The sequence below is a fragment of the Cygnus atratus genome, chromosome 4 (genome assembly GCF_013377495.2).
Source record: "Cygnus atratus isolate AKBS03 ecotype Queensland, Australia chromosome 4, CAtr_DNAZoo_HiC_assembly, whole genome shotgun sequence".
NCBI lineage: Eukaryota > Metazoa > Chordata > Aves > Anseriformes > Anatidae > Cygnus > Cygnus atratus.
The window spans coordinates 71586016-71612969 of NC_066365.1; the positions used below are offsets into that span (position 1 = coordinate 71586016).

The window sequence follows — 26954 nt, forward strand, 5'->3', positions numbered from 1 at the left end:
GGGATTGTTTTTTGTTTTCGTTATTCAAGTTCACCACTGAATGACACAGGAAAGGACGAACCTTCCTGTATCACGGGGTTTCCTGACTACCAGGGGAATACTGAAGCAACTGAACTGCTGGCTTCTCTTTAGCAGCCTCTGGCATGTTGCAGGGGAGCAGCTGCACCGCCACCAAACCTCCTCCTGCCTCCGCTTACCAGCACAGCCACACTCCACCCTGGCTATTACGGCCTTCCTCTTCCTTCTGTGGCTCTCCCAGTGCAGCCATCTGACCTTCCCAGGCTAACCAGGACGTGACAATGCTCCTAACAGCGCGTACCTTACAGCCTGGGGAGCGGCACCGGGGCTGGCGCGAGGGGCTGGCAGGGCTTCATGCGACATCTCGAGTGCTGATGACTTGGCGGTGCTACTTTCCTCGTCAGGGGCCTGGTCCTACAGCCGTGTACGTGTAACACTAACTTACACCGGTACAGCAGCCACTGAAATACATGGAAAAACTCAGCGATTCCCACAGGCACTGACCAGGACTGAGAAAACCTCCAGAAACACCTGCACATCCGTGTTTTCTGAACGGCAACCTGCTCTTACAAACATACCCGCACAGCACCGGCCACATCCCAAGCCACCCAAGTTGTGTTCATCTAGTTACCGTGCCCCCCGTGCCGGTCGGGCTGCCCAACCGTTTGGTACCTCGTAGTGCTAAACAGAACAGCCCTCATTTTCCCCCGAATAACTCATGTTTCCCTATCATCGGCACCCAGCAGCCAAGCCGACAAGCTTCTGCTCAAACGCAGGGATGGACACGTGTAGGTTGCTGAAATATTTCCTGTTTCCTCAGCATGCTCACTGCCTGGTGCATGCTTCTTGCACACGGAGCAGCAGCTGAGCTGTCACCACGCCAGCATTCCTAGCTGAAAGCGCCGAGAAGGGTGCCAGTAGGTTCGGGTCCCTTATTATCAGCCCCAATTAGCGCTCGCACAGCGCCACGGATTAAAAATAAACGGCACCACCTCTGCGCCCAGGGTTCCCGGTTTGAATCCAACAGCTGCGGATGCGAAAATAAGCAGGGCGCGAGGTCAGGGAAGGGGCTGACAGGGGTCACTTGACAGGCCAAAGCCTGAGAGCCACGAAGGGACTGGGGCCCGGGAAGCACCAGCTGCAGAGGAGGAGGCTCCAGGCTGGTATTCCCCGGGAGACGGCTCCTGCAGATCCCTCGTGGTCATTTTGCAGCAGAATGTGTCCTGCACGGTGCCTCCAGGAACCGTCCCCTTCACCCTGGGGGTGACAGCTGGCACTGTCCCCACTCGGGTTTCCAGGCAGGCGATTTCGGCGTCTGCGGATGCAAACTGCACGCTTCAACCTGGCCGAGGGAACCAAAGGGCTGGTGAAACCTATCCGCTCCTCTTGGGGAAGCTGCGGGGCACAGGGACGCCTGCCTGTCCTTACAGCAGAAATAGCAGGAGCGAGGGCTGTCCTTGGTGCTTCTAATTTAAGCTCTCTTGATCCTCCCGAAGCAGAGCACGCTCCTCTCCCGTTGACGCCACGTTTTTCCCCGGCTCAGCCAGGGCACTCCTCACACGGGAGGCACAAAGAGCTGAAGAGCCGTGAGCGAGGGCTCCGGGCAGACAGAGCGGCCTTGGCCAGCCTGGGGCTTTCACACAGCTCTTACATTCGCTGGCTTCGAGATCCCCCATCGGGACGTGGCTGAGGACGGCAAACGCGGTTTCCCTTTCCCCGCTCGACTCGCAGCAGATAGAAATGCTAAACTGCAACACGGATGGGGAGACCCTATGAATTATTGGGGTCGTTAAGATAATGCACCTGACGAGTGCTGCTACTAAACCTATCAGCAGTGCAGTATGGCACAGTGCTGACATTCACACTGACACCCTTCGGTGTCATACCTTAAACCCAACCAAGATCAAGCAGCTACTTCCCTCTTCCCAGCTAGTGTTCCGGGCTGTCTTCAGACTCGGGCAGAACTGCGCCGGTTTGCACACAAGCTAACAACTCCAGGCTCTCTTTACAGCCCTTCAGGACAGAAAAAGGCTGCGTGACTGCCACAGAAATACCTCACGGCTCTGCAGCTATTTTAGGAAGCAAATTTACTGCAGGTAGATGGGTCGCGAGGCTGCTCTGTTCCCCTCTGCGCTGCCCGGCCCGGTGGAGAAGGGCTGCTGGGGAGCGAGGGGGATTTGTTTGCCACCGAGGCAAAATTTCAAAGGATCTGTGTGCGGGGCTGGTGTGGGGCCCCCCAGCCGTCGGTGGGAAGCTGCGGGCCGATAGGAACGCTGTGTTGGCACATGCCACGAGGCGCTGAGCAGCTGCCTGCGAGAGATAGTGTTTCGTGGGCCTCAGCGGAGGCATTCGCCCCGTCGCCGCTCCTCCCCTGTCGGTCCTTCAGCTCAGCGGGAGCAGAGGAGAAAGCGCTGAGCTTTGTCCCAGCCCTTCGCAGCCTTCATTCAGACCTTTTCGGAGGAGAAGAAACAATTCGTTAGCGTGGGATGCTGGGAATAAAATCTGTGCCTTTTGGAAGAGAAACGTTCTCTGCTACGGGACCGGGTCGGGATCTTCGTAGCTCCCCAAAGGCAGGGCTCAGCATCCACGTGCTGTGATGTTCTCCCCGCTCGGCACTGTCCCCATATTTCCTGCTCCGAGACCCCTGCCTCTTTTCCAAGCCAAACAAATGGCGATTTGAAAACCAAACAGTCTGTTTGACAGGGGAAGGGCTGGGCTTTTTTTCTGACTCTGGAGAGGGGGCCGTTTATGTGGAAAAAGGCTTTTTTAGAAGCACTGACATTAAATTCCAGAGATGACAGATGGTTTAAAATCTGTTTTGTGAGTTAGCCTACAGATTTATGGTAGGCTCATGGTACAAAAAGGAAAGGGAAGAGATACATAACCTAACCAAACTAATTTTTAAGCTAAAAGGGTTATAAAACACGGAATGCACAGCAACAAAGAAGCTCTTAATTATTTTCATATACAACCACAAAGATGGTGCTGCAAGTATTCTTCTGGAGTTATTTGAACGGATGCTACGCAAATCAACTGTTAGCACACTTAATCACGTACAGGAATCCTAATTTAGAGCATAACTGTACGCTCCATGTATCCTTAAACTCAGGGCATGGAAGACTTTTGCCATCAAACCTCAAGCAATGCCGCTGGCTGAGGAGATGGTGAGAGACACAGAAGCTCCCGTTTGTCTGTTCCTCGCTGGAAGACAGCTTCAGACTTCCAGTGTTGTACTCGCGGGACAGAAAACAGGAATAAAACATCACATCAAACTATAACTCATCCAAATTAGTTGCACCGTGGTCTCCTCAGAGTAACATTGCTCTGGCTTCCCAGAGACTGAATACAGAAGCTCTTAACTAAGTGCAAGGAATATTTTAGCTGACCGATATAATTTAAAAAAGAGACTAAAAGACCCCAAATATTCAGCTAAAGCCATGAAAAATGTTGATTTCTCATGGAATCACAAGCAGTCCTGGGCTACCAATGGTTCAATCCACTGACACAAATCAAGCAGGCTGCTCTGAGAGGCACAAGGTCACGCAGACCTCCACAAGTTGTGGGAAGAGGACGTGAAACCCTGGTTAGATCTCTGCATTAGCCCGGAAGAGCACTTTGGTGTGGGAACACCTATCAGGTATGGTCACAGTCAGCTTGGTGCAAAACAGCATGAGGAGAAAGTCTTACTGTTGTCGGGACATTTCTATAAATATGCCAGTCAATGAACAATATCCAGTGTAACCCCTTCCACCAGTAACTGACCTTAAATTCTCACATCTCTGATGATTCCACAACATGAACCCAAAAAAACTAGAAAACCAAACATTTGGAGAGACCGGCAACACAGAAAACACACGGGACCCACCTTGGTCCTAAGCACTTTGTTCTTCCAGACCTGGGCATCTAACTCCTAGTTAAGTTTAAAAAATGAAAACAAAGCAAGAAACCCCTTTAAAACACCTCTTCTCACTTTGATAACACATTTCAAACAAGGATTTCGAAGTGCTTTATAAATATCAGTGACGTGAGAAGCAAAGCACGTTCATTGGTTTCTGACTATTTCTATTTCATCAGTGTTTTATCTTGATTTTAAATGAGAGAGGGAGCGAGACCCGCTTGAAAATATACAGGACATGGATGATACCCAGTTCTAAACTCCAGTTTTAAAGCAAGACTGTAGGAAAACTAAGGCAAGATGATTGTACAGATAATTTCACAATATTCAGACCACCTCAACCCTGCCAGTAGTAGTGGCATCAGAATGCCACGTGCTATATTTAACAGCTGTGACATTGCAGGGAGTTCACAGGCTATGCAAAACACATTTCTTTATGGCCCAAAGACACGGATTGGTATTTCTTCTGGCTACTATAGCAGCATTTCAGGGAAAGGCTGGGCGCCTACCTTTTTACTAGGACCTGCATAATTTATAAAAAGTAAAAGAAAGAAAGGAAAATGAAATACTGTCATACAGCTTGAAAAAGACAGACTCCTAGTCTTTTCTTGTCTGCATTTAACAAGAATTTCTAGTGTGGATTTAATAGAGTTCCTTCCTCTAGGGTCATTTCTCATTTCATTCATCCTTTTTAATCCTTCCATTTTATATGGATAATAACAGCTTCTTAATGAAATGCATGGTACTGCTGAGATAAACAAGGAGGGAGAGATCCCCAGCTGGAGCTAAGCTGATACAGAGCAGCTTCCAGTCAAACCCAAACATGGAGAGGAAATCAGAAGGAAACAAGGCTCTGTACCGAAGCCACGGATCCCTAATGAATAATCAATCAGAGCTCCTGGCGACACCTCCGAATTCAGCTTCAACTACCAGCAAAATTATTTGTCTCTAATTAAAATAAATTAGAAGGAAAATGACCATTTAGTGGATGACCCGAAATCGCAGTGTTAGGGTTCAGGATAACAAAATGGGCTCCGCACACACAAAGGAGCACGGAGGCACAAGGGCGGGTGGGGGAGCCCAGCTAACCCCCAGCACCCCTGCGGCTGTCCCAGGGCAGCATCGGCTCCCATCCCAGGGAATCACTGGGACAGGCTCTCCACAGCACCCTACAGTAGGGCAGTTTCTGCCTATGGGGATATGAGACTCATTATGGGATGCATGGGCAGATGGTGGACTAAGGCTCACGGGGGAAACAAAGAGCAAGCCAACATGAGGGTGCAGCAGCACCCTGTTTAGTCTTGTTTCACATCTTACTCCTAGACTTGGCAGCCCACAGCAGTCAGGAGGTAAAATACCTACTCAATTTCCTCATTTTCTCCTGAAGAATGTAAGGGATGGCTTCCGAGCTACCACGGAGCGTCACCACTAAGGGCTCGGTGGAGTGCCGAACTTCCTCCAGGGTGGACACCAGAGGAACCAGGCTCACCCAGCACCCAAGGAGCAGCACAGATCCCCTGCCAGATCCCTGGCAGATATCCACAGACCCCCTGCCAGCTGTACATCTTCAGTGCGTTCTCTCTAGTAACAACAAACAGCAGGACAGATGTTTAAAACGGCCATCCACCAAACCGAACCAGTGTAAACACCCCTCCTCGCCACACTCTCCCGTCTGAGAAGAGCAAAACCCACGTCACAGATATGATTTAGTGTGCTACTGGAAATTGCTCAAGTGAAAGAATGGTGGGTGTGAGCCACGAAATAGAAACGTGTCTGTTAGGACAGAACCACAGAGAAATTTAGGTAGGACTGTGAGAAACAAAGTCTTTAATCCAAAACGGCCAACTTCGAGGTTATATCAGGTTGCTCAGGATCTTGTCCAGTCACATTTTCCATATATTCAAGATTTCATCATTTTTGGATGCCTGTTCTAGTGTTTGATTATCCTCACCTTGAAGAACGTTTTTCCTTTACATCTAAATTGAATTTCATTTGCTGCAATTTGTGCCCATTACTCCCACTAGGTGGGACGGGGCCTCTAGGGCCTTCTGCTCCAAGCCTTGGCCCAGCAGGGTCAGCCCGAGCTGGGGGCCCAACCCCACGTCCAGGCGGCTCCTGGAGCCCCCCGGAGGAGCCCCCCGGGCTCTGGGCAGCCTGTGCCAGGCTCCATCCCCGCCCAGCCCAGCAGGGCTGCCTGGTGCTCACAGGGAGCTCCTGGGCCCCGGGCTGTGCCCAGCGCCTCTCGGCCTGGCCCCGGGCACCGTGAGGAGGGCCTGGCCCCGTGCTCCCTGCAGCCTCCCCTCGGGGGTTTAGGGACACGGACGGGACCCCCTGAGCCTCCCTTCTCCAAGCTCTCCCAGCCTCTCCTCACAGCAGAGGTGCTCCAGGCCCTTCATCATCTCAGGGACCCTCGCTGGGCTCTCCCCAGTATGCCCACGGCTCTCTTGTACCGGGGGGCCCAGCACTGGGCCCAGCTCTCCATATCCAGCCTCACCAGAGCTGAGCAGAGGGCAAGGATCGCCCCTCTTGACCTGCTGGCAACGCTCTGCTGAGGCAGCCAAGAATACCATTGACCTCCTTAACAGGAAGGACACATTGCTGACTCTTCTTGTACCACGGAGACACACGCTCCAGGCAGACGCTGCCTCTCAACTGTCAGACAGAAGGGAAAAAACATCTCTGAATCTGCGGGTTAACCCTGTCGCTAAACCAACCCCTGTACCCTCATTTGGAGAACCTCACCATACCCTTCCCTTCTCCAGAGGTGCAGAAGACTCTCTGAAGAGACTCTTCTTGCTGCCAGGAGGGCCGCTGAGGCACACCGCATCCTTTCCCCTGCAGGAGCCAAGCAGGAGTCCTGCTGGGGCGATACCGCAGGGACCCTGAAACCGCTCCTTTCACCTGCTCCAAATGAGCCGCGCGCAAACCTCCCTCAGCCACCCGTAAAACAAAACCCGGCAGCCAAGGGAAATGCTTGAAGAACAGTCCCACACTGTCGTAATTCTGGGGTTTAACGCGGACTGGTTTGCCATCAGCAAGAGCATCAAAAAAGGGAGCGAGGGGGATAAAATGAATATTTATGAGCGCTTCTTGCTTTCTCTTGTGAGCTCGAAGAACAGCGAGATTTCCCCTTATCTCAACACTACATATTTACAGTGTAAGCTCTTGTGTCGTTTGCTGGGCAGCTTCACCGCAAAATGTAATGGCTTTATGGTAATGCAGGGTCTACTCTTGCATAAAGCCACCAGTCAGGAGGTCATTATCAGTTTATTCACTCGTGTGCCAAACTCCATAGCCTGTGGCATGTATTTGGAGATCAAACGACACGTCCTTTCTTTTGCTGGAGCTGGGAACCTCATAGCAAAAGTTAATTACCCATACACGTGCCTAATAGCCATGCTGTGATCATCTTTTAAAGGATCGGGGCTGTAATGTCCAGAAAAGCTTCACTTGACCAGAAATAGGATTTAAAGGACTTCCTTAAATGACCGTCTCCAGCACAGTGTCTGAATGTAACCTTTAGAAGCTGGAGAATTGTATTTTCCAGGTTAAATGCTGAAAGGTGGAATGAAACTGAGCCTAAGAAGATTTATACTCAGCATTTTGAAAGGGTTCAGCTATGTTAGTAAGAGGACAACTCCACACCCCAGGATTTAATTTCGCTTTAATTTCTCTCACCTACTAATTCTAAGAGGATTTTCAGGACTATAGCTGAGTGCATAGCAAGACCCCAGGCACAGAAATATCAATGTCTTTAAAAGTCTTACCATCCTCAGTTATTTCTCTCCGAGCCTTTGGGAAATAGGTAAGTTCAGCTGAGCACTCCCCAGTTGGGACATTCATCATGCAGTAATTCATCACGCAGTACTGACAGGCATCCATTGTGCCTTTAACTTGTTCATTTTGAGCAGGATATCACCACTTGTTCCGGCTTGGAGCACACCAGCATACTGTGTGGGCGAACATCTCGTGCCTAATACACCTCTTAGGAGGAGATGCAGCCTCTAAAATCCAAGTCTCTCCCTCAGCAATGCTTGCATGTTGTTCAGAACCACCGTAAAAGTTAAAAATTTCTGATTTACAATTCACTTTCCAGGTACGTGTGTCAGATATAACTCATGTGGTTTGCACAGGATTGTGCAAAATACCTTTGTTCCTTGTTCAACAGAGTATGGATGTACAAATGTATACATTAAGATAGAAATATCAGAACGTAGACACATTTCCTCAGCACTCTGGGATGGTTCATAAGATACAAAGCTTCTCTTCTGAGCCTTGGCATCTCTGATCATTTCTATTTAACTTTCCTACCTCATCCACACGTGAATATTCTTGTGCTACAAAAAGCTGACTCCCAGCTCCTCCCAAATCTTTTTATCTCATTAACTATCTCCAGGTTTTATACTTCTGGACCAACATCTGATTTCTTTGTTTAATTCCTAGTGCTTTCCTACCTTACCATAGCTTCTCCCAGTTTAAACACGTTCCCGTTACACCAAGGACTGTAGATTTCAGTCCCTGTAGTGTTTAGTAAGTCAACATCGGGTCTTTAAAGATAAGACAGAGGAAGGGGGTTCTTTCAGCTTTCACTGTTTTTTCTAGCACTACTACTATGCATTTGCATTACGGTTTATAAATTTAACAACCATCTACTACACAGAGTGCAGGAAAAACTTCATAGTGAGGACGAGCACGAAGCACCTCATGGCTCAGCACTTCATACCGAGAACTTCACCACATCAGCTGGAATTCAGAGACTTTGCTTCGAGAGATTCCCAGGGTAAAAATCTTTAGAGAAGCCCAAGATGCCATGCAGCTTTCAGAGATGATGAATATCCACAGGTTCCACTGATCTCACTGAAAATTAAATGCCTTCCCCACTGGAAGTCAGCAGCTTGGTCACAGCCCAAGCGGAGTCAACGTGAAACTTGGGAACAGAAGGTGCAGTGTCCAGGCTCTTCTGTGCTAGCCTTTACCACCTCCACCACTACACTTGGATGAGCTCACTCTGTGAGCCCTGCTTAGTACTTTGGTACTGCCAAGATGCACATTTGTTCATTTAATCTCATCAGGTGATTTCTTGGAAGCGCTTATAGGAACATCTCAGTTCAAAATAAATTCTCAGACTTAATGGTTTCCCAGAAAAGAGCATGCAAACGCTCTTGCAGGTCTAGAAGATAAATCAGAGGACCTGGTGCATAATATGTAAGCGCACATTATAGAAGTCAGGATTTTAAATCCGGTCTCAGGATTTGGTGAAGGGTTTTGACTAAGGTTTTTTTAAACGCTTCAGATAGCAAGATTGCTACCCAGACATTCAATCGTCGTTCTGACAGAAGATGTCATGTTCCCATTTGCATTCAGTTTTGCTCTCTCCCAGACTTCTCGCATCTTCCTGAATTTTAGGCTTTGGCTGAGAGCATTGGGCAGTAAGAGCGGTGAGCCACGGCACCCTGTTCTGCGCTGCATTTCCCCAAACACAAATGCATTCAGAGCAAGGCCTGTGACACGGGTATAGCTCTGTTCTTACGCTGCGAGGAATACCTCTTTGTTTAGGGCTTGAATAAAAAATAAACAAATAAAAAAACTGTGTATTGTACAATTCAGAATGGTAAAGGTTTTGGCATAGTGACTTCACCTTCTTTCCCTTCTCACCTTCTCTTCCACAGATATAACTTGCAGCTGGCAGCTACTCAGAATGTAACATGGAATATAAACGGAGGCTTAGGAGCCAGATGGAGACTTCGCAGAAATAACTTTAGAGGAAAGCAAAGGGAAAGGCAGCCGGTGCTTCCAAGTCCACTAGAGAAATTTCTAAGCAAGCAGCTGCTTGAGAAGGCAGCTTGTACTTTTTGTGGGAACACCCACACTGCTATCTTATCTATGTTTTTCCATCGCTTCTTATCCATTGTAACATGCTGGTTTAAATGCCACAGTCCGGTGCTTGTTCTCCTTCCCAGACAAGAAGATTCACACAGAAGCATGACCACTGCCACTCTCCAGAAACAAAGCCCTGCTGTTTGAAGTGAAATGGTTAATTGTTTCAACTGCAGCACGGAGCTGAAACGTGCCCTGTGAACTGGCTCTTTAGAGACTGCACCCATTTATGGACTGACAGCCCGGATGGAGGTTTTCTTGGTTTCGAGAATATACCTACAGCACAATGGTGTTTTGAATGGGGATCTGATTTGTTACCGCCAAGTATCTGCAAACCCCAGCAGAATAATAATTGAAAAAGAAGACAGAGCTATCCCAGGGGCTGTACGGGACGTCTGAGTGCAAAAACCTCAGGGCACACTACAAGCAGTAAGAGGAAAACTCTCTAGTCTGTATCTAAATTCTAGAGGAGGGAGAGAGAGATGTCGTACAGAGCAGATTTACATGGGATTAGCTATGAATCATAGACAAACCACAAGGAAAGCCAAGTAGTTCAGATTTCAGTACCATGCAAAATCTGGCGTAGTATTTACGCACTTAGAATGCATGTCCTGCCTCGTGGAGAGCAGGAAAGACCTTCAGTTCTGGCTCTGTGTAGTCTCTTAACCAGCTCTGCTCCTTCAGCACTGATCTAGGAATAACCTGTAGAAATATGCATGGGGTTCGTATCATCGGTGACGCATGTCGCATCCTCTTGGCCCTTGGAAATGGCTGTCAGAAGGCCCTCGTGATTCTCAATTCTGCAAAGCAGCACTGAGACGGATTTAAGATAGCCAGGATTTTAAATCACCCCAGCTAAGAGCAAACTGCAGCAGGCTGTGGTTAGCCAGCCTGCCACGGTGTGTGGCACCCTCTGTAGCAGGTCTGTGTGTAAAGGTGCAGGGATGAAGTATGAGGGATGAAGAGTTTCTCCCCGTCCAACATCAGGTAGTTTTTAAAATACACATGCTTGGGTGGTCTGCAATAAGTCATTACGATTCTTTCAGCTGATGTAAAAAGAAGGCAGTCGCGCTCCTCCCCGTCAGCTTTCAGTGGGTACTAATGCTTTTCAGAAGCTCAGCAGTGAAGCTCCACAGAGAGCTCCAGATCTGAAGCCACATGTCTTGATGACAGCCCTTGGGCTGGCACACCTGATGGGCTTTGGTTGCTGAAGCACAAGCTAAGCCACACGACAATCTAGTGATGAAACTGCCAACACTAAGGGGAAAGAAAGGATAGGATAACCATCCTGTCAGAAATATATCGCCCTCTGTCCTCAGCCAGTCACCCCGCAAAGACACAGTTTACCTTGGGGCTCAGAAGGAACAAAAGTCTTCTGTTGTCCTGAACTGGCCAATTTCCATCACGTAACACCCAGCCCTCCAGGACCCAGCCGGCATCCTCCTTTCTAGGCAACAAACACAGCCTTGGGATTCTCACCTGGGCAGATTCACATCGCTCGCTGCCCCAGCTTATACAAGTTGAAGCCCTCGTGTTGCCTTAGGAATAAGAAAACGATTGAGGTTTGCACTGAATCAGCATTTTCCAGCTACTTATTCCCTCTGTCTGCAAAACATCCACCCTTGATCCTTTCAGGTTTACCACAAGCTAGGACTGGGAATTTTTCTGGCAGTTCCTGTTAACATCTGGCAATGCACCACCTAGTCTGACTCCATTGGCAGAAGAGAGGACCTGCAACTATCTCAGAGATGAACTGATTTGTTTCCCTCGCTGACTGTTACTTTTTTTAGATTACATTGCGAACTTCTCTATTAAATTCCACCTTTTCTGTGGTGTTGTTTGGTTGATGTCTTCGTATTTCACAAGAATTCTGTACTCTGATCCCTCTGACCTCCTTTTTTAATGTATAAAATGATACACTTACTGATTGCTAGACTAGAGAAAAAGATTTGGTGCAGTTCCTCTCTAAAAATCTCCAACTCTTCTAAGCAAACGTGTGGTTATTCAGTTACCTCTAAGTCTTCAGGTGCTAGACTGTCCTTACAGATTCCCATCTAACAGTCAGCTGTAACGCACCAGGCGCAAGGATCTCAACAGGCTACCCAAATATCGATGAAACAAGCTTTATCTAATGCTGTGAGATGGGAGATGACTGGCATAGACACAATTACAGACAGTAAGGCACAGAGATTCTAGTAGACCTGTTCAAGATTAGCATGGTAGTCTGTGTTATGGATATATATGTGCATATGCACCTATAAGTATGGATATATCTATAATACATCCATAGAGAGATGATATACTGTGAAATTAGATCATGGTTTCTTCCTAAAAGAAGACCGGTTTAACCGATCGCAGTGTGACAGCTACAAAAAGAGGTTAGCACAACATTACAAACAAGAGAAAATGTCAACATTCGTGCAGGCAGCTATTTACTTTTATTTCGTTGTCTGTGCTTTTAAGGTATCTGCTTTAAACAGCAGCTTTCCCTGTGTTTGATCCTGCAAGAAAGACCCTTTCTGTATATAGGACAGCAGAGCGTGTTGCCATGGAAATGATGATGATCTACTTAAATTCAACAAATCCAGCCTTATGGGGTATATTCTCTTGAGTATCTCAACTTAATTATTAATGTTCTTTCTAAATAGCAACATCTTTCTGTTTTGACTGAAATCTCTATAAGCGGAGTGAAAACAGTAAACCTGGAAAGTGGAATCCTTTGTTCAACTGCAAAACGGGTGCAATTAAGCCCGGGAAGATGCAAACAGCCCCCAGCTCAGAGCTAGATGGATCTTCTGAAGGCAGAAAGTCTCATTTCAGAGCCTGTGTCTGTTATGTCCCTGGCCTCTCTGCTGTGATTTGCAGCAAAAATACCAGCTGGAACAGTGGTTTGTGTTTGTTTTTGCAGAGGCACATGTTCAGAGGAATCTAAACACTAACCACCAACTCGTTTCCATCCAGCCACCCATCTCGTGCTCATCCTCCAGCCACACGTACCCAGCGAACCCACTCAATCCTTCCCACCGAGTATAACACCAAGCTCAAAGCCCTTCCGCCTCAGCGCAGCTCCAGCATCCATCTTTCTCCTTCAAGTGCCACCACGAGTTCTGCAGGTAGATCTTAGGAGCCAGACAGTGTTATTTGGGATTATTTACCAATGGGGATTGGCTAAATCATTGCTTGTGGGTCACAGAGTAGGGGTGGCTCAGAGGTCTAAGCTTAGACACGCACAGATGCAGCCCAGCTCTCGGGTTTTCCGTGTCAACAGGACAAGCAGAATCCTTCTACACGCAGAATGTGGCTTGAGAGCCTTGAATTGCTCTTCCACAGAAGGGCCCAAGGCAGAGCAGAGCCCAGAGCAGCCCTGAGGGAGCTCCCCGAGGCCGAACAGTTCCCTTACCCCCGCGGCTGTTTGATGCCACCTGGGTAAGCTGCTCTCAACACATGCTCAAGACAGCAAGACAAAGGTAGCCAAAGACAGGACGAGATCTTCCTCCTGTGGTTGCTTGGCTTTTAATCCTGAGATGGGGGCTTCCCATCTGTCCTCCCCAAGGGTCTTCCTCTTGCTTCATGAACTGCCGTTGGAGATTCCTGGCTTCACTCCTCCATCGCTGCTTCTCAGAGACCGACAGAATCAGGAGAGCTCTGCCCCAGGAGAGGCCAGCCTACGCCAAGCACCCCAGAGCACCTGCAAACTTTTGACCATTTGGCTTAGAAAATTTCAGCTCAAAATTAATATTTATATCACATGCCAATTCTACCCCAGAGAGTGCTCCTCGTGCCCCCAGCAGGGTATGCCACATGTAAAGACAACTGGTGTCCATCTAAACACTCAGTTAAGCCTATTTCACAGGTACCACCTTAAGAAAGAATAAAATAACCTGCCCTCTTCCCACAGGGAGCCTGCAGACTCTCGCTATTCCCATACAACACCTGCTGCACGAGTCCTTCCCTCCTCCCTCACACGAAGCTGGTATCGCTCATGAGCCTCCCTCCAAAACACGCGGCAAGAAGTTTCTTCCAGTTTCTGGTTTTCTCTAAAAATACTTATTTAGAGGCTGGAAACAAAGAAGAGAACGGATGAGCTCAACCGAGCTGAATGAAAGGAGGCAACAGCATGAACTCGACAGAGCAGAAGCGCTTCTTGAGCGGGGGCTGCGGCTGCTTGTTGGTGCTGCTAGGACCGAATTGTTCCGCCGGCTCAAAGGCAGGCTACGCACGTTGCCTTGGCATCCCTGGGACACGTCCAAAAAAGCAGAAAATTCCAGACGTGAGGGGCATTCCTCCTAGCTCCTCACCAACAGGTTCTTCAATAACTGTTTTTGTTGTCCTGTAAAATCTGCCACTTTGCAAAGCGAAAGCTTACTCCGTGGGAGAGGAGTGGGAAAGGCAGAATGCAGCCTTACTGACTGGCTGATTGATTCCTCCTTTGGAATTGGGTGATCGTTTATTTATTAGCAATTAGTGCATTAATAGGAAGGGATGCAGCAAGCAAGTGAGCAGCATCAGGAGAAACAAGCCTTTACGAAGCATGACACCAGGCCTGTGCTGCCAGCTGTCCCCCGTCACTCCTAAAAGTCCGTCTCCAAGTTGACATCAAACCTTCTGCCTCCATATAAACACGTCTCTTCTGAAACACACTGCTTACTCTTTGTTTCTTTTTACTGAACAACCATCTTCTCTCCTTCAGTACCATCCCTGCCCTTCTTCAGGCAACCTGGCAGCTTCTGCCAGTCTGCAGATCCCTGCTTTACCCCTCAGATCAAATTAAAATCCCTTGTCTTCCCCTCGCAGACCCTACAAAATGTGTCTACAAAAAAACAAACCACTGAAGGGAAATGCCTGCTCTGTATTTCACACCAAAACGATGGAGTTGTTTTGTGCACCACTGATTTCCTAGTTCTGGCATGCTGCTCCGGGTCCAGAGTGCTTTCCTGGGTCCGGCTGCAGGAGTAGCAGGAGCATCCTGTTATCTCAGTCCTTCTCTTCAGGAGCACACAAATCACGGACAGACAAACCCCAGTTTTCATTTTGTTGCTTCTTCTAGTTCCCTCTCATCGCTCAGCTCACCGTCTGTTTTGCCTGTATTTCAATGATTTACATGAGGAGCTCCTCAGAGCAAAAATCTTGCCTCATTACACGCGTGTGAAACGCCAAAACAGACCGTGAGCGCCGTACCACTAATAACGTCACAGCGAAATTATCAGGGAGCACGGGATCTTAAACGATCTGTCTGGAAGGCACAGTTGCATTTATTCAAGTTATTTATTTTTATATTACCACAGAACTTGGGAGAACCAAATAGAGACCAAACCCTGTTGCCGAGGGTGCCACGCAACCAAAGTGAGGGTTCCCACCCCGAGGAGTTTACAATCTAAAAAGCACACGAGCACTAACGAAAGGACGTGACGCCTTCCTCTGCAGAAAGCAGCATGCGATGAAGCTCAAGTACACAGACGACTTAAGTGAGATTTTGCCAGGTAAGTGCTTTGCTTGATTCCTTGGATGCTTCCCTCCACTGAGCCATCTCATCTCAACAGGAACTACCCGAAATCTGCTGAGTGGCCCTCGCGTTTTGCTACAGTCAGACAGAATGAAACCTAGACTCGGATCCTAGCTGCTCAACGAGGACACAGAAGAAATTGTGTCATACGACGGCTGTACAGCAACCCAAGCTGGCCAACACTCCTGCAATGCTCTGCTCTTCACCCATCTTTTCGACCAGCCTGGAAGTTTCCACGATACCACCTCTGCCCGCTGAAAGCAGAGAGGCGAATGCACTGCCCAGTACCTGGAAGCAGGAGGTGCGATTACATACCCTCCCTTATCTTCTCGGTACAGAGTGTTTCCTCTTGGCCAAAGAGCCCTTTATCCAGCAAATTACCTTTAATGGAAGCTTCTTCGGGATGTCTGTCTCCCTCCATTAACTGCAGTAAGAGCATGGAAGAGTTTTGCCTCACCCTTTTCTAATCCCTGGGCCAGCTGACCCTTTGAAAGAAACACACAGCTCGTTTTATATTACACTGCTGCTTAAGGATAAATGACATAAAAGGCACTTGGAATTCATAAAATGTTGGAATATGAATGGTTTACAAACACACTTTATAAAACCGTAATTCAGTAGTTGTGATTACAAACCTTGTAACTTAAAATACAGTAAAAAAATATTATCACCCGATTAAATCAGTTTATACGTAACGAACAGCTGCCCGCAGGAGGGCTTCTGGTGTAGAGCTGCAGCGCTTTCATGGGCTGCCAGCCATCTGGAGACCACAGGTTGAGTAACTGGCACCTGGATCTCCTTGCTGGGACTACGGAACCAGCTTTAGGTAGTGCGATGCCCGACTCAGTAGCCTAAGCTAGGCACTTTGGCTACTGCTTTCTGCTGTCTCTAACACTGATGACAGCAATGGAAGGAAATACATCATTATTCAGAAGGTTTAAGCCCTTGGTTAACTGCTTCAGGTAGCATCTATTTAAGTCTGTATTTTTGCTCTCCCCCTCCCACAGCCATCACCAACCCTTAAAACAAGCCACAAACCCAATGCCTGATTCTCTTTCATTAATTTCTTGCTCGAGGAGCGTGGAGGAAAGATGCTACAGGTCACCAGAAGTTTCCTGTGGCATACTGGATACACCACTCCATCTGTCTGTGCCCCAGTGCCCGTACAAGTAAAATGACAGCAAAAAGCACTCTGAGAGGACAAGCCTAAATTACTGCTTGGAAGTACTTTAACACAGCGATATGGAAGAGGTCCCATAAAGGTAAAACACTGTATTAAGACAGCTGCAAAGGTCAAGCCCCTCAGCTACGTTCCACGACTTCTAGCCTGGTAAACCATCCTGCCTTACCAAACCCGGACTGGTAACATCTGCGATGTACTGCGATTCCGGGTCCTGCACCTGGGGCGCAACAACCCCGAGCAGCGCTACAGGCTGGGAGATGAGTGGTTGGAAAGCTGCCTGGCCGAGAAGGACCTGGGAGTACTGGCTGATAGTCGGCTGAATATGAGCCAGCAGTGTGCTCAGGTGGCCAAGAAGGCCAACAGCATCCTGGCCTGTATAAGAAGTGTGGCCAGCAGGTCTAGGGAAGTGATTGTGCCCCTGTACTCGGCTCTGGTGAGGCCGCACCTCGAGTACTGTGTTCAGTTTTGGGCCCCTCGCTACAGGAAGGACATGGACGTGCTCGAGAGAGTCCAGAGAAGGGCGACCAAGCTGGTGAGGGGTCTGGAGAACAAGTCTTACGAGGAGCGGCTGAGGGAGCTGGGGTTGTTTAGCCTGGAGAAGAGGAGGCTCAGGGGCGACCTTATCGCTCTCTACAGTTACCTTAAAGGAGGCTGTAGAGAGGTGGGGGTTGGTCTGTTCTCCCACGTGCCTGGTGACAGGACGAGGGGGAATGGGCGAAAGTTGCGACAGGGGAGTTTTAGGTTGGATGTTAGGAAGTACTTCTTTACTGAAAGGGTTATTAAGCATTGGAACGGGCTGCCCAGGGAGGTGGTGGAGTCGCCATCCCTGGAGGTCTTTAAAAGACGTTTAGATGTAGAGCTTAGCGATATGGTTTAGTGGAGTACTTAGTGTTAGGTCGGAGGTTGGACTCGATGATCTTGAGGTCTCTTCCAACCTAGAAATCTGTGTCTGTGTCTGTACCCGTGTGCACGCAAGACAACCTTCCCCACTGGGGCTCCGAGCATTTCCAGCACATCTGTGCTCGCGCAGGGAAATCTGGGTCACAGCTGACACAGCAGCAGGCAGCGTCACCCCCTGCCGCACGCCCGGCGCGCTCACGTTTCATACCAAGGGCAGAGCAAATGTCGCACCTGCGCTGGAGGCTCCTCTGTCAGTTCCTGGCGCCAGCAGGTTCTGCCCCCGCAGGCTGGGGGCTCTTCGTGCGAGGGGCAGCGGCGACGTCAGACCGCAGGATCTGTTTCCGAGGGCTTGCAGCACCTTACCGAACGGCCAGCGCTTCGTGGCACCTTCTGCAGGCGTGGCGGGCCGTCTGCCCTCGTCCCGCAGCCTCAGCCGAGAGCTCACGCTTTGTGGCGGGTGTTTTCACAGCGCTGGGGACTGCAAAGAAGGGCCGTCGTATACGTGATCTGTCAAGCGAGAGGCTAATGCTGACACATCACTAACCGAAATGACCAGGAGCGCAGGGCTCTGCTTTCCTTCCCAAGAGCAGCTCTCCCCGCCTGCGCAGATCCTGCGGCTGTGTGCTCCTGGTGGAGAGGACCCAGGTTACCAATTTCTGCTGCCGTATAATCTCCGTTACATCACTTTGGTCCTTCATTCATAAATCTCCTCAGGCCTCCCGTACACAGGAAAAACGGGAGGAGGAAGGATCCGCCAGGTTTGTCTGTAACGGAAATTCATTCCCGATGCGAGCAGCGAGTGTGGACGAAATCAATGGCTGACTCAGTAGTGCCGGGGGTTTACAGCAGCTGAGGATGGGGGTGGCCGATCTCACCCAGCCTTGCTAAAACGGCACCACGCTAACCAAGAAAGGGAAAGCTGAGAAGACATGATGGGAGGAAATTTCACTCATCGGCTTAAAGAATTCTCTGGGTCCTCTTTGGTTTTGTTCACCCTACCTACTTGCAGCGGCAGCCAGACAAAAGGCTGCTTCCGATAGATCCCCAAATCCCTGTTACTTCCCCATAGGGTTGGGACTTCCCAGGGAGCACCTCTGAGGCCTCCACCCCATTTCACAGCAAACCATAAGAGACCGGAAAAGCCACTACTGACAGTTTTCTTTAAAAGAAAACAAATGCAGGAAAAAAAAAGCGTAATTAAGGCGTGCTAATTCACCATACATACATTTGCAACGCACTCTTCAGCTCTTCACAGCAGGAGTTCAAATGCTTAAGCCCCACAGCACCACCACGTATCGATGACCTGTCAGATCCTGCCTCATTTCACTGACGCCTCCTTCCTCTGCCACGTCTTCCCGGCCAAAAGGCTCTCAGGGGGCAACGTGAGACACCTAACTTCCACAAAGCTGTACCTGTGCTCTGTACGAGCCCGGGCACAACAAGTTCTTGGAAAAGAATAAAACTTCCACGTCGTACAGCAGGCTTTGTTTGTATGCGCCACCTCTAACTTTGAAATACTTTCAGACCACAGCCAAAGGTGTAACTGAGGAAACCAAAAATACAGGTGTGTCAGGATGTCCTTGGAGATGTATTCAGAGAGGATGAATAAATAAGGGTTTGTAATCAGCCCCTGGGCACCGACGCTGTCCCACTCCAGTCATGGTAAGAGACAAAGCAACAAAGAACTCCAAGACGCAACAACTGCAGTTACAGTAACCCCAGACATCCCTTTGTCACCTGTAATCTGCCACCACGAGAAAAAGGGCATCCTGAGTTTGTAGTCATTGAAGCGAGTGGAAGAAAACCCCAAACACCTGGACTGCAGCTAGGCTGAGACCTGAGGTCTTCAAAGGAAAAGGTGTCCGGGGATATGATTATCTTTTTGTCTGGTATTTGTACGGTACCCAGGGCAGATCCCGACAATAATAAAGTCTTCAGCTTTAGCACACAGCCATGGCAGTGTAAGATGTTGCTCTGAAATGTCTATCGTTTCCCTTCTGGAGGCTACCAGCCATCAGTTCTGCTGGAGCACAGAACAAGCAAGCACTCCCAACCAGCATTAGCGCAAAGTCTAAACGCCGAACGACCTAGGAGACGGTTTGCAGTCAACTGCCTGACTTCACACCGAGGTGGTGAGGAGCCCTCCTCTCCTTCAGCACCGTTTTGCAAATAGAAATCGCCGGGGCTGAGACAGCAACAATCAAACCACGGGTGTTACTGATGCCCAAAACCACCACAGCAGTCTGCTAAGTGAGCCTGTGTCCAAGCCCCACATGTAAAAAGGCACTGAAACACATACCCGCCACTTAAAAATAATAATAAATAAATGGCACGGATAAATGACAGGGATAATGGAAGTGACAAAGCATTCCGGAGCCAAAGCAGAGGTTGGCTCCTGAGTCATATCAGCAACCCCCCCCGGAGATCAGCACAAGCCCTGAGAGCAGACGGCAGGATTCACAGCAGGACTAAACCACCCCGCGACGCTTTCCCTCGTAACCCTTACCAGCTAACGAGATTGGAGGAAAAAAAGCTGCTGAATCGGCATGGGCAGGAGAAAAAAAGCCGAACCAGGTGGCCATTCTGCTTAGAGCCCGGCTGTCTGCGGTGATGGATGAGTTGGCGATTCATAATCAACTGGGGGAATCAGATTAGATAAATTACACCTTTGTAGCGATCCTCATCTGAAGACAGCGCATGCAGAGGAGTCCGCGGCCGCACAACAGTTAACCCAGGTGCAGGCCTGTGCTGCAGGGCACTTACAGCGTGGCCTTCCAAGGAGCCGTGCTGAGCTGTCCTCAGCCCCTGGCTGCAGGAGGAACAGGGCTGGCTAGCTGGAACAAAGGGGCCCGTAGGAAGCTCACAGCGGTCACCAGCAACCACAGCACCTGTCCTTGTGGTCACCAAAAAGCGCAGCAACAGGTTCTCCTGTGCACATCCCTTGCACTTGGCAATGTATTGACAGTATAAATGATGAATTTGCAATTGCCTTTTTTTTTTATTATTATTATTTTTTCCCCCCTAAAGGAATCCCACAAGGGCTCAGAAGACCAAACTGCCAGGTAACCTCTTCCCAGACAGATCAACCCAGACCAGAGGGCTGTTCCGCATCACACAGCCGCCCGCACCGAGGTGACATAAGATTATCTACCCTCTCCTCTTTTTCTTTATAATGTTACTGCCCGTAAGTGGCATTTTAAGCAACACAGCACCTGAGTTTCTTGCTGGGATCACAACAAACCAGCACCTCCTGGTGCAAAACATCCCCAAAGGGTGGCTATATACGAAGTGGTGGTGCAAAGAAAGTGCTGACCAAGCCTGGCTTGCACAAGATTTCCCTTTAAATCATGACTGTGACTACTAAATGCCCAATATTTAAATTGCATTTTCAAATTATTATTTGCTATTGACATCCAGGTATAACAAACAATTGGTACCGCCCTCTGCACAGATATTTCAGGCTGTGACATGCTGTTCGGATACAGCTGAAGAGATCGGGAGGGTTTGTGTGCTCAGCTAATTACCTGAATGCAGATGTCAACTGCTCTCCGTCCTGCCCCTACCTGATTTTTACCCCGTCCATGTGCCTTAGATGAACTCACCTATGTACGTGTGCGCTACGGCAAGTTCAATTACCGTCTCTCTTTAGACACGCCTTGTTCTTGAGGATTACTTGGATTACATGATGACAGCTATTTTCAAAGTGGAAATTAGTCTAGTAGGGAGGAAAGGAAAGCAGCCATGGGCAACGCACACTACACCTTGCATTGCTATCAACAGAGATATCTGCAGAGTTATACTGCTCACGTTAAATCATTTAAATATTTAAGACGCTTTCTCGGAATGAAGTGCAAACCCCAAACCGGCCAGCAACAGCTGCAGCTGAATCCGGATCATAAACCTCCGGGGGCTAAATTCACCTCTAGAAACCTCCAAATCTTTCAAATCCAACAGCCACCCAACATCTCTGTGATACAGAGAGAGAGCTAAAATCAAGCCGATTTTTTCTTTTGATGCTTCATCTCGTAAGGCAAAAAAGGAGACCTTGCAAACGCCTCCCTGGGGCCGTGCTGACGGTGCAACCTCACGGCACGTTTCTCCCAGACAAAGAAAAGTGGCAGGCCCTCGCAGATCCTCCGCAATGCCTTCAGAGCACAACAGATATTCTGGGCTGGTGGCTCTGTTACCGGACGGAGAAAAGGGGCAAGCGATGGCCGTGACTGCGTGTCCCAGCCTTGCCCAGCCACGTTTCCAGAGGGGAGCGCGTGTGACAGGTCGGCCATCCCGCTGCCCCACCTTGTGCACAAACCACTCACTCGCTCCTTTCGCTAGCGGCATCGAAAATGCCTTTTTTTCTCCCCAAATCTCTCGGCAGGTGGGGCGGGCGAATGACACATCTCGAGCGTGTTGTTTTTCCCCCCCCCCCCGGTTTGCTGGGAAGCATTTCCAGGGCTATTTCTCTTCCCACCCAGCAGCCGGGGCGATGCTGGGGGACAGGTGCGGGGAGCCTCACGCTCCTTGTCTGCGGCTGGGGGGGGACACTGTGGGAGGGAGGGAAGGAAGGAAAAAAGGAAGGATGGAAGGAAAAAAGGAAGGATGGAAGAAAAAAGGAAGGATGGAAGAAAAAAAGGAAGGATAGAAAGAAAAAAGGAAGGATGGAAGAAAAAAGGAAGGATGGAAGAAAAAAAGGAAGGATGGAAGGAAAAAAGGAAGGATGGAAGAAAAAAGGAAGGATGGAAGGAAAAAAGGAAGGATGGAAGAAAAAAAGGAAGGATGGAAGAAAAAAGGAAGGATGGAAGAAAAAAGGAAGGATAGAAGGAAAAAAGGAAGGATGGAAGGAAGGAAAGAAAGGAAGAGGGAAGGAAAGAAGGGAGGAGGGAAGGAAAGAAGGGAGGAGGGAAGGAAAGAAGGGAAGAAGGAAGGAAAGAAGGGAGGAGGGAAGGAAAGCACCAACAAAGGTGCCCACAAGCTGCTGCCTCCCCCGTCCCCTGCCTCTGGGACACCAAGGGGACGTTGCTCACCCCCTCCGCCGTGCCCCCACGCTGCCACCCCCCCCCCCGGCGGCTACTCACACCACTAGCCTGGAGATGATCCATGACACCATGGCGCTGCTTCTCCCGGCCCGGCCCCGGCTCCTCGCCCGCCGCCGGCCGCCGCCCGAGTGAGGGGAGCGGGGCGGGCGGGCTCGGCCATCCGGCCCCGCAGCCGCAGCGCAGCCTCACTGGCGGCCCCGGCGGCAGCCAACGCGCGGCGGGGCCCGGCCGAGGGGATTGGGGAGGGCCCCGGGGCTCCGGGAGGAGGAGGAGGTGGAAGGAGGTGGAGGAAGGAGGAGCCCGAGCCCCCCCACCCCAACGAGGAACTCTCTCGCCCCCCCCCCCCCCCCCCCGGTGTCGGAGCCCCGGTGGGATGGGGGAGGTTGGGGTGCGGGGGGCTCTAACGGGGTGGGAAGGGGGTTGGGGGGATTTGGGCTTTGAGCCTTGGCCCAGCAGGGTCAGCCCGAGCTGGGGGCCCAGCCCCACGTCCAGGCGGCTCCTGGAGCCCCCCCAGGAGGAGCCCCCCGGGCTCTGGGCAGCCTGTGCCAGGCTCCATCCCCGCCCAGCCCAGCAGGGCTGCCTGGTGCTCACAGGGAGCTCCTGGGCCCCGGGCTGTGCCCAGCGCCTCTCGGCCTGGCCCCGGGCACCGTGAGGAGGGCCTGGCCCCGTGCTCCCTGCAGCCTCCCCTCGGGGGTTTAGGGACACGGACGGGACCCCCTGAGCCTCCCTTCTCCAAGCTCTCCCAGCCTCTCCTCACAGCAGAGGTGCTCCAGGCCCTTCATCATCTCAGGGACCCTCGCTGGGCTCTCCCCAGTATGCCCACGGCTCTCTTGTACCGGGGGGCCCAGCACTGTACACAGGACACCATACAAAACCCTACAAACCATTCATGTCAGACTAGCCCCCACGCTAAGGCACGGTGCTGGATGTATAGGATGTCAGCCTGCAGGGTCGTTCTTCCCTGGGTTTCGTTTGGGCTCCGCTGCCCTTCACTGCATGGGCACATTGTTTCAAATGCAACTGGACTGTCAAAACGCACCTGCCTCTGCTTTGATTTTTTCCTCTACCAGAAAGACACGACCCTCCTGTGGAAATTGAAGGTGTGTTTTATAGTCAGGCATTGAGGCCAGGGACCCAGCTGCCCCAGCATCCTGGGACAGCGTAGCGGAAAGCGACTGAAATCCCTGCGTCGTGAATAAACTGCGAGGAACTAGGGCGACACGCGATATTTCAAAGGGGAGGCAGCAGAGCGAGGAGCTGATCACAGACCTCATCAGCCCCAGCCATCCTCCTGTCCATCTCCGCCAGGGGAAGTTCATCTTGCAGCACCCAGCCCTTACCCAACACCTTTCCTCTTCTCGGCTCAAAGTCCTCCATAACGGAGGTCCCATCATGTCCCACGTAGGCTCTCTCAACCTCATTTCCAGAAAACCTAATGTTTTATTAAAAGCTAAAGCTGCAGTACAGACACACGTGAAGGTTGGCACCTCGCAAAGCGATCTTCCAGGTGCAGCTTCAAAGAGCCAAGCACCTGCACCGCCGTGCGGCTCTAACCTCTGTAGTGGGTCCGTTGCTCCACCAGAGGGAACTTCCACCCCACGCTGGGCCCCACAACAGGCTCCCACCTCCTCGTCCACTGGCTCGCAGCAGCATTTCCAGGAGAAACGCCGGTATTTGCTGGTTACGGACGAGCTGGGAGCCACAAATGGGGTTTGGGGCCACCAACAAACATCCCTGCCGCCGGGCATGCGGTGGTAGCGTCGCTACAGACGGCATTGTTACTGCTCTGCAGGCATCACAAAGATGGGACCGGGTGGTCTGTTGCTACGAGCAAGTGTAAATTAGTCCTCTTCTCTGACAAAACTGCTCTCTGGAAGAACTGCCTTCTCTCCAGAAGAAGCCATTAGGCCATCTAGCCCAAAGTCTAAGGCAGTGAATCATCCTGTAGCTGTCTTGCTGGTATATTCTAGCCAACGAGATTCTCAGAAACCTGTTATCAAAGATTTTTCGTGTATCAGGATTGTTTAGCGTGGGATTTTAGCCTGGAAGTTGGCAGACACTCCAGCACATTTTGACAGCTAATGGCGTGATAACATCAGGTAGATGGCACAGATCTCTGTGCACAAATATTTGTGTAATCAGGGTAAGCAGGACACAGCCCCCTCCTGTGCTGCCGCTTTGTAGCAGCTGACACCATCACTGCCTGATGGTTGCGGACTGATCTTGGGCCTCAAACAAATGCGCAGGGATGGGTAACAAAGTAGGTCTGGTGATGGAGAACCTAATGAGCCTGTCCACGGGAACGCACAGGGCGTTACTTGAAGGGCTATTTGGTAAACAGAAGGTGAAGGGGAGAAATTAAACTCCACCGAGTCACCAGTGGAAGGGTGACAATGCCCCCTACCTTCTCTTCATGGGCTCTGTCTTAGGATAAGTCACAGCCCCATGACTATGCGCATGATATTCCAAGCATCCTGCAAAGAGGATTCCTTTGCTATTACACTGCCTGACACGGTCTGTAAAGAAATAATGAAGAGACACAAGAAGAGTTAAAGCTGCAGGGGTAGATATGAATTAATTTATTCAGCCAACTGCGTGGTGATGCCACTTGATGCTTAATGGAACATTCTGGAACAGCTTTAGAAGTGGAAGAAGGTCAGGCAGTAAAAAAATCTTAGGCAGATTGCGCCATTGGATGATTTCAGCTCTGTTGGCCACATACAATAACAAAATAAAACAGCTTTGTTAGGGATGGGAGAGCCACCACCCCTGCCCTAAACACTCTGCAGCCTTCTCTTAGCAGCAACTACTTTTCCCGAGGAGTTCACTGCCATGGAAAAGCCAGACCCCCCCAAAAGCACGATGAGAATCAGACTCATTCCTCTTTGGCCCCAGGGAGAGGGGATGTCAGCCTCACAGCTGAACAGCAACTGCCAAGCCGTGACACGAAGCGGGACTAACATGTATGTGCGGGGCTCTCAGCTGGCTACCAAATCCAGAAAAGGTCAGGAAATTGCCAGTGCAGAGAGGGGGACAAAGAATCCTTCAACAGATCAAAACTACACAAGATTAGATAATTCTAGAGGCTTTTCAGAATAGTCTGAGATGAACAAATGACCTAGTTAGGAAACGTCCCCAGGCATAGAGAAAAATATCAGACAGGAAACCTGTGGTGACGCTTAGGTGCTGAGGTTCGTGTGAAGAAAATAAAATAATAAACAAAATGAATACGAATATAAATAAAATATACATGTACCAGCCATGCATACTTATCCTGTACAGTATGGCTACGGTACCTAAAAAGTACCAGGAGAAGAAAGACAGTTTGGTTGGGAAATAGATGCTCTGCAACCCAGCAAAGATCATAGGGATATATGTTTGTGTATACATACATATATATGCATATAAACACAAACACGTATACAGATGATACATATATATACATACACACAGATGAGATGTATATATACATACACACACACATATATAGATACATTTAGCCAGCCTTTTGGAAGAGGGATGTTTTCTTCTCAGTGATCTCTTCAATTTACCTCCTGAAGTCCACTTGCAAAGCAAACGAAGGAAAAAATAACCTAAAAAGACAACGTGGACATTCAGAGCAAAATCCACGAAGAATGCAGCTCCTCAACACAATGAAAAAATGCCGGTTTCTTAAACTATAGCTTCACACCAACAGATATGAACCAGGTATGAGAGGTTAATAATACTCTGCGGGGAGCATTGTTAAAGCACGAAGAGACAGTCGGCATTTCCTGGCTGCCATTTCCAGCCTTCTTATTGAATTACTTGCTTTAGAGCCATGGCCATTAGCAAAGAGAGATTAAGAAATGCCTATGTGACTGAAAAGCGATGTGGTCTGGCATTCGAGCTGGGAACTGTGACTGCTAAGAACCACTCTGCGCTCTCAGAGACTCACTAGAAGAGCTTGGGGAAAACGTGGAGACCAGCACGCTTGAATGTTATCATTTAACTTTGGGTAACCGAAATGAGACAGCTCGGCCCCAGATATTCTCGTATGAAACTCTACTGCACGAAGATCAGGGAGTGGTGCTCAGTATCTCCAAGTATTAAGCTCTGAACACCACAAGTTGTGCACCAGAAGTTTCTGAGAAGTCTGCTCTTTGTTTCCCATGCCCTCTCCTGTAACTGACACGTTACAAGATTTCTTTCCCTTGGAATATACCCATGTGTCTTAGATTAATTCATTAGTGACTGTGAGGCTTCTGCAGGCCCTCCAGCTCTGTGGAAAATTATCCCAATTTAGCATGTTTTCCATTCGGCCATTTCAAGATGAAGAGAATTCTTGGATTATAGCATTTTATAAATCAATGAAAAAAGGACAGGAACTCATTCCTTCTGCCTGGAATTCCAATAAAGACCCTAATAAGTTGCCACTGTTATGAGAGTCCTTCCGACAATCAAATTAGCCTCTTTGCCCCTTGTTACCTACTGCCATCTCTCCGCCTCAGCCCAGTCGTGTACACCCACCAGGTCTACTCCAGGTATCCAGATGACCTGCCTGTC

General features: G+C 49.6%; 1 protein-coding gene across 3 annotated transcripts in view; it reads right to left on the reverse strand.

Annotated features, from left to right (window-relative positions):
• The window catches only part of REEP1 (receptor accessory protein 1), a 64683-nt gene extending 42073 nt beyond the window's left edge, over positions 1-22610 (reverse strand). The window contains exons 1-2 of one of the 3 annotated variants that reach the window (XM_050710651.1): positions 1905-2468; positions 320-479 (exon numbers count right to left, since the gene is read on the reverse strand). In XM_050710651.1, the coding sequence (XP_050566608.1) occupies positions 320-381 (62 nt within the window). In that variant the 5' untranslated portion in view covers positions 382-479; positions 1905-2468. Of the gene's footprint in view, positions 1-319; positions 480-1904; positions 2469-22448 lie in introns of those variants that run through there. The other 2 variants (XM_035547475.2, XM_035547473.2) reach the window with 2 other exon arrangements.
• Between the last annotated feature and the right edge of the window lie 4344 nt (positions 22611-26954).